Raw genomic sequence first — 7,979 nt, 5'->3', positions numbered from 1 at the left:
AAAAAAAAAAAAAAAAAAAAAAAAAGTGCTGGGGAATAAAGAGAATCTACATGGAACCCATTCATTTGCTGTAATGTACAATTTGTTTAATTTAGCTGCGTATTGTGTGACTGAATATGCGTTACTGAACAAGTACCTTTAACCTAAAGGAAGGACATCCTCAAGGAATTGGTAGCATGAGGTTCAGTCCACTGTGTAGATGCATTATTTTCCATACAATGTGGTGTAGCCTAAGTGACTAAGGAGAGTTCTATCCTTGAAGTCTATCAAGAATCTTTATTATCAATCAAAGAGGTGAAGAATACTAAAGGGAAACTCTCTATTTATAGAGAATTGCAAAATAGTTAAGCATTAAAATACTAAAAAGATATTAAAAGGAATTAACTAAGAGTAATATCTAATTAACCACAAATCCTACATCATATGTTTGGCTTCCTTCTCATTCTCCTTAATTTCTTGTTTTGTTTGTATATATTCTTGAACGATTAAAGAATTATGTCCTTGCACTTCATCAAAGAGCAATTGAACCAAATATAAAGAAGAATGGTCAACTGTCTATCATTTCTTTCTCAACTTCATTTTCCTCGTCAAAATAATTTTCAAATTTTAGAAAACACTCCTCTTCTTTGCTGAAAAAAAAAAATCAGAATTGTTAACATCAAATCCATGGAAAAAAAAAAAAACCCCTTATTCTTTGCTAGAACAATTGGAATCTAGAACTAAGAACCCTTATTCATGAAGTTTATCATGATGAAAAAGGTTCCTAACTTTTTTTGGAAGGTGGGCTTTCTGTTCTTGGAGCATTTTTTCTTGTCTTTCTCCACAATTTTGGTATATATGTCCATGGTAGAAATCTTCTCTTCTCAAAATTCATAATCTTGATTCATGAATCTTGAAAATTGATGTTCAAGAGGCCTCCCCATGGTATTTTCTTGAATCATTCTCATATGATCTGTGAGTCCTTGTCTTAGGGTGAATATTTCTCTGCATTGAATTTGTCAATTTGTTGAAAAATGATCCAAATTGTGAATTACTTTCCCCAACATAGGCTCAAAGTCCATCAACCTTTCTCTGATTTCCTCCAATTGCAAGTGTTGGTTCCGATTTCCTTCTACTTTTGCCTCCATTGGCCGTGGTCCACATTTGATGGAAAATTTTCTGGCCTTGAACTTCTTTCTTGTGCCGTAAATTTTCGTTACTGGCAACTTCTTGAATGCTCTTGAATTTGTATCACGATCTTCTCTGGAATCAGTAGAGTGACTAGAATAAGAATTCCAATCTAAATCTTGATAGTATTTTTGAAGAAATTGAGTATGGGCAGACTTGTTATGTTGAAATCCATCTTTTGAATAGCTAGTTGAAATTTTAGCACTTTTTTTTTTGATGTGCTTGTGGTTTTCTTGCCTATATGGATAGTTACATCTTATCTTTGTCACATTTCTTGTGTTGTAAATCTTCATTCTTGAAATGTGCTTATCGTTTCTTCTTCCTTCTTGAAAAGAGAATACTCTAAAAGGTATTCTTTGTAAGTAAGTGTGAGCTGCTGAACAATTTGGAGTAGCCTAAGTGACTAAGTAGAATTCTCTCCAAGAAGTCTATCAAGAATCTTTATTATCAATAAAAAAAGGTAAAGAATACAAGAGGGCAATTCTCTATTTATAGAGAATTTAAAGAAAAAACTTTAAATTTCCAGATGATAAGATTTAAAAGGAATTAACCAAGAGTAATATCTATTAACCACTAATCTTACTACATCACAATAATAAGATTTTCCAGATGTTTTTTTTTTTTAATTTATATTATGGAGTTCAGTATATCTGATATATCTTACTTCACTGAAATCTTGGTAATCGTTGGTTTTTGGTCAGTCTGAACGTGTCTATAATGCTGCGTGGACAGAGGATATAAGGAGAGTGGTTGGCCATATTCATAGTCAACATCCAGAAGTCCCTCTGTTTGTTGTTGGAACTAGTATTGGCGCAAACGTTCTGGTATAAGTATTTACCTGTTAAGCACTTTATAAATTCATGTTTTCTTGACTGCATTGGATATTATCCTGAAGTCAGGAGACGTATAAAAATAGGATGGACTCAAGTTTGCTCATAAATTCTTCTGGATTGGTAATCTTACGTTGTCCTAGTTTAAGAAGCCAGAACATTGTTTTGGGATCAATGGGAATTTTTTTATTGTGGAGTCTGAAAATCTTTATTCCATCTTATCTAACTTTCAAAATGTTTGATAAACATTAGTGCTTGGTAATTGTTTTTGTATTCTTGTTTCTCATGTTTAAGAAAGGTTCTCAAATTATGTATAAATTTGAAAGTAACAAAATCTAGTTTCTTATTATTTTGTTTTTTTGCTCTTGTATCAAGTTTTTCTTTTTAAAATATAAATAAAAGCAGGATATTATCCTTTTGGACTTATAAAATGCATAATAAATATATTTTAAGAAATTAATTTCCATGTAAACGTTTTATTTTGTAATTAAAAACTTAAGAGAACAAGAAATGGTCACCAAATATATTTTATATTTTTTTAATATAAAAGAAAGAGAAAACTAGAAACAAGAATAGTTACTAAATATATTTATTTCATAAATAAGAAGTAGGAAATGAAATCAGTACGTTACCAAAATGGGCCGTCAAGCTGCTGCTCAGTCTTGATAACCTTGAATATTTATTATACGTAGTTGGGAATTGATTTCTTAATAGACTATGCACACACTATATTAGCTTGGAGAAGCTCGTAAAATTAGTCTTATGCATAATTTTGTTTTTTTCTTTACCAACTTATACTGCTTCCTTCAGGTAAAATACCTTGGAGAGGACGGTGCTAATGTCCCCATTTCCGGTGCTGCTGCTATTTGCTCGCCTTGGGATCTTTTGGTTAGTATGCTTGTCGATATTTGAGTTTTTTTTTTTTTAATTAAATTTCAGTTTTGAGTATTTTAAGTTTTTATTTTATTTTATTATTGTTAGATTCAATTTTTTTCAGTTTTAAGTCGTAAGTTTTCACTTTAAACATTTATCATTAATGTTGTTTTTATTATTTTTAACTTTTTAAGTTGTTAGATCTTGAATACGTTTCTCTCTATATAAGTGTGGACTTCCGAGAAAGTTTTGTATCACTAATTTTTTTATACTTCAATAGAAGTTAATTCATTTATTGGATTCCATTCTCTCATTTTCATTCTCTTTGTTCCACAAACATTGAGATTTTGATTTGATTAGTGCTTCCACAATATTTTTTCATCGTTCATTTTTTTTCTCAATAGTGGTATAAGAGCCTTCGATTTAAAAGGCTATAATTTTATTTGAGAGTGAGAAATTCAATTTTTGTATTTTAAAAAATATTTTCTACTTTTGTAACCTCTTCTTCACGTATTAATGGTGAAAACTTCCTATTTTGGATTGTTAATATGCAATCCTATCTCAAGGCACTTGGCATTTGTGAGTCTGTTTCAACTGATGATGCTGGTCCTCACCCATTAGGAGAAAATCCGACTTTGACTTAGATCAGACTACCTGAGAAGGAGAAATTAAAGAAGCCCAAGGCTTTAGCTGCGATTCATGCCATTTTATGTAGTCTTATATTTGCTAATTAATGATTGTAAAACGAAAAAAGAAGCTTGGGATAAATTGCTGGAAGAATTTGAAAAAAAGTGCCAGGGTGAAAGCTATCAAATTATTGACTTTGAAGAGAGTTTAAGATGATAAAAATGGAGGATTTAGATTTTGGGAGGGACTACACAACAAAAGTGATAAGATAAGTTTCGCTGGTGGAAATTTCAGATTTAAGGGTTATGGAAAATACAACTGTTAAGTGTTCCCATCAAATTTGAGTCAAAGATCTCAACTATAGAAAAGTCTTTTGATTTGATTACTTTCTTTATAGATGAGTTAATTAAGAGATACAATGTGTAATGAAGAGCATGTTAATTCATTCATGCCAAAACTAAAGGCAAGAAACCTAGTGCAGAAGATAGATAGGCAACCAAAGATCAGGGGTACAAGGAAAAAGGAGCATCAAGAAGGGATAAATTTCCTCTTTGACCTACCAAGCTGAGAAGAAATGTTGGTCCAAAAATAAGCAAATCTATCATTGTGATTATTGCAACAAGGATAGTCATACAGAGAAGTTATGCCAAGAAAAACCAAACCCAACAATATTCTTAGGAACAAGCAAGTTGTTCCGACAATAATCAAGAAACAAACTTATTGTTTATGGCTTCTCATGTTGATGACGAAGAGCCAACCTCCTGACCTATTGACAGTGGATGTACTATGCACATGGCTAAATACATCAATTTTTTTAGCCAAGTTGGTAGTTCTTTAAAGCCTAAGATCATTCTTGGACATGACAAGATGATGCTAGTTGAAGGGTAAAGGTATTGTCATAATGCATATTAAGCAAGGTGAAAAGAAGATATTCAATGTTTCAGATATTTCAAGATTATCTCAAAACTTGCTTGGTATTACTCAATTGTTGCATAACAAGTTTTCAAGGATCAAGTTCGTGTTATTTATGACCAACCAGAACTAGAGATTGCAAAGGTCAGCATGGTTGACAATGCTTTCGTTCTGAATGGCGACTCTTTATGTCATCAGCCCCAAATGCCAAAGTGGAAGAAGGCAAAACGTGACATCAATGCTTTGGTCTCTTCTAATGTGGTTGATGAATTTTCAAATTTTACCTTATTTGATTAGATTTGTGAAAGTTGCCCAAGAACGGAAGATGTATGGACTACTTTTCTTTCCAAAAGATTGCAGTTATAGAGCCAAAGTAAAGCTCAAATTGGTGTGCATAGCGATATTTGCAGTCTCATGTGCAACACATCTTTTGGGAATAATAAATATTTGATTCCATTTATTGATTCTTTTACTCGGATGACTTGAGAATATTTTTTTGATGGAGGAACTCAAGTTTATGATACTTTCAAGAAGCATGCAAGTTTAGTTGAAATTAAGATCAATTACAAGTATAAAACCTTGAGAATGACATCTCGGTCTGACTTAATATTTGTTGCACGGGACTTAAAGTTGATTGGATGTGCTAATAGTGATTGGACTGGTTGTTGATGGATTTAAAAGTATTTTTAGTGATGTTGTTTCTCTTGGAACTTCAAGTAAACTAGAAGTTGTGGCTGAATCTATGGTTGAAGTTGAAATTTCTGTATCAGCTGCAAATCAAGCAATATGGCTTCATAACTTGCTGGGTGATTTTGGATTTAAGCCAAAAGAACCTACAAAAAGGTTTTGAGATAACCAGTCTGCCAGTTTCTTCAATCCGATACAATATGGGATAACAAAGCACATAAAAGTCAATTTTATTTATTGAAGGAAGGGGAGAAAAAGAGAACTGTCAAATAGTTGGTGTTTCAACGACACATTTAGGTTGTGGCAAAGAAAAACCTCGACGAGTGTTGAGATTTGAGGATTTTCATAATTAAATTTCAGTTTTGAGTCTTTTAAGTTTCTTCTTTATTCTTAGATTCAACTGTTCAGTATTAAGTCGTAAGTTTCACTTTAAACATTTAACACAAGTGTTTTTTATATTATTTTTTTCGTTTTTAAGTTGTTAGACCTCAAATAGGTTAAATTCTTCTCCATACATATGTGTAAACTTCCAAGAAGGTTTTTGTATCACATTTTTTGAATCACCAACTTTTTATACTCAATAGAAGTTTATTCATCTATTGGGTTCACCATCTCTTTTTCATTCTTTGTTCAGATATTGAAATTTTGATTTGATTGTTGCTTTCACAATATTTTTTCATCGTTAATTTATTTTCTAAATAAGGCCAATTGTGTTCTGAACAACCATGTAAGATTTGATTGATACTTTAATGGATTATATCTCTAAAGATTCTTTTTCCAATATTCTCAAGGCAATCTAAGTTATTTTGGTGGTATACTAGAACCCATCTTATTTATTCTGCCAGTCTATTTTCTGGGCTTTCATTTTATATCTTAATTTCCCGAATGTTTTTTTCCCCTCGTTGTGATGCACGTTCATATTAGCATGTGTAGAGAGGCTATTGAATGGATCTCAAGATCGTTTAGTCTATGCCCATTACAACTCTTTTCTTTAACTGATTTGCGTCTCTTTTTAACAAGACTTTGCGTGGAAGTTGTTCTTAGGTTTGTAGCAAAATTGAGATGAGTACAGTCTGCAAACCTGATGGACTGATATTAATTTACTTTCTACTTTTCCTTCTATACTTTTGATACAGAAAAAGTAATAGAATTGTTCAATTTATCTTATAGTCATGAGTGTCCTTGCTCATCCATTCTCTCAGGACTCAATGTGTGCGTGAAGCTCGTCCCAATGTCAGTATAATGGCAGGACCCAAGCTTCTAGTCTGTTTTTAATGGTCTAACACAATTCACATGCCATTTCCTTCTGTAGATTTGTGACAGGTTCATTAATCGCAGGCTTGTTCAGGGTTTTTATAATAAAGCTTTGGCTGACGGCTTACAAGGTTTTGCACTATTGTACGTTAAAAAAATTTTTATCACCTCAAGATTTTTTTTTTGTACCCATTGACATGATAACTTAGATAGATTTACTGCCTTAACTATTCAACCTACATAACATTAACATCTTTCCAACTTTAGGGTTTCTTATGTGATGACTAAATTATATTTCCTGCAGGCATCAATCCAACTTGTCTCGACTTACAGAGTGGGAATCCATTAAGAAGGTCCTTGACTCTTTACATCATACTTTAGCATGTAAATATTTTAAGTCAAGCATTATTAACTTTGCGAGCTCTGATATGATGATCATCTTCTGATGGATAGCTTAGTTGTTGTGTCAACATAAGTTCATCAGTTAAAGTATTATCTGGAATTTATACACCACCAAGATTTCCATCATTCTGCTTTGGGTTTTTAAAATATTCAATATTAACAAAACTACTTATTGGGCTGTCCTTACGTGAGGAATACAAGACTATAAGTTACATTAATTTCATAACAGATTGGAAGAAAAGTGCGGTTCATATCTATAGGTTTAAATATTTACTTGGCCTCCCTTTCAATGCAATAGATCGGGGTAGTCTTTTAAGAGCCTGCTAGTGAGGTTTTCTGAGATTCAACTTCAGGACGGCCTACTTCTTTGGCGGTTCTAAATAGAAATTGGAAGGAACATTTACAACCTTGTCACTGAAGTTTTTATTTATTTACTTAAATAACTCATATATACATATATTGATCTTTTCGTTTTTGCTTCATGGCAGTCACGTTCGGTTCGTGATTTTGATAACTATGCCACACGTATCCTTGCAAATTTTGAGGTAAGACATGCACTCTTACTATGAATACTTATTTTGACAGGATAATTTTAAACAACAATTCTTGAAAAAAAAAAAAAACGTAAAACAGGTCTGACAATAATTTTTTGAAAAACAGCTTTCAAGGCGTAAAGAACAAAAAATAGAAATACTGTTAGTGTGCTTTCAAAATTGTCGGTCCATATATAATCATCAACCGTTAAGGTATAATTTGATCCTAGTTTGTCATATTTTAAAATTAATATATAGAAGAAAGAAATAAAAATACATGAACGGAACTATCTTTTCATACAGTTTTTAAAATTAAAAACAATAGAAAATAATTTTACAAAATTAGTATGGATTTTATTTTATTTTATTATTACTTTTTTGTAACATGTAAAATCAAGAATACCCTCATGTTCTCATATCTATGCAAATGCTATAACATGTTTCCCTTTCCCAGACCGTGGATGCATATTACAGGCACGCCTCTAGTTCTACATATGTGGGAAATGTGGCAGTGCCACTTCTATGTATCAGTGCTTTGGATGATCCATTGTGCACAAAAGAAGCCATTCCATGGGACGAGTGTAGGTAGGACTTATTTCTATTGCTTTTTTTTGACATTAATGCTATACTATTTCACCTTGTTATTGATTTTTTGATAAGTGAGTTTTTTTTTTTTTTTTTTTTTTTTTTTTTT

General features: G+C 31.9%; 1 protein-coding gene across 1 annotated transcript in view; it reads left to right on the top strand.

Moving 5' to 3' along the window:
- LOC111449920 (phospholipase ABHD3-like) overlaps positions 1-7,979 on the top strand; it is a 16,636-nt gene that overhangs the window by 5,091 nt on the left and 3,566 nt on the right. Inside the window, exons 6-11 of the mRNA XM_023090007.1 lie at positions 1,869-1,991; positions 2,808-2,885; positions 6,409-6,494; positions 6,655-6,703; positions 7,241-7,297; positions 7,740-7,870. Of these exons, the coding sequence (XP_022945775.1) occupies positions 1,869-1,991; positions 2,808-2,885; positions 6,409-6,494; positions 6,655-6,703; positions 7,241-7,297; positions 7,740-7,870 (524 nt within the window). The remainder of the gene's footprint in view (positions 1-1,868; positions 1,992-2,807; positions 2,886-6,408; positions 6,495-6,654; positions 6,704-7,240; positions 7,298-7,739; positions 7,871-7,979) is intronic.

This window comes from Cucurbita moschata, unplaced genomic scaffold (genome assembly GCF_002738365.1).
Source record: "Cucurbita moschata cultivar Rifu unplaced genomic scaffold, Cmos_1.0 Cmo_Scf00011, whole genome shotgun sequence".
Taxonomy (NCBI): domain Eukaryota; kingdom Viridiplantae; phylum Streptophyta; class Magnoliopsida; order Cucurbitales; family Cucurbitaceae; genus Cucurbita; species Cucurbita moschata.
Note: the sequence above shows the minus strand (reverse complement) of the source record. Positions and strands in the feature narration are given on the sequence as shown.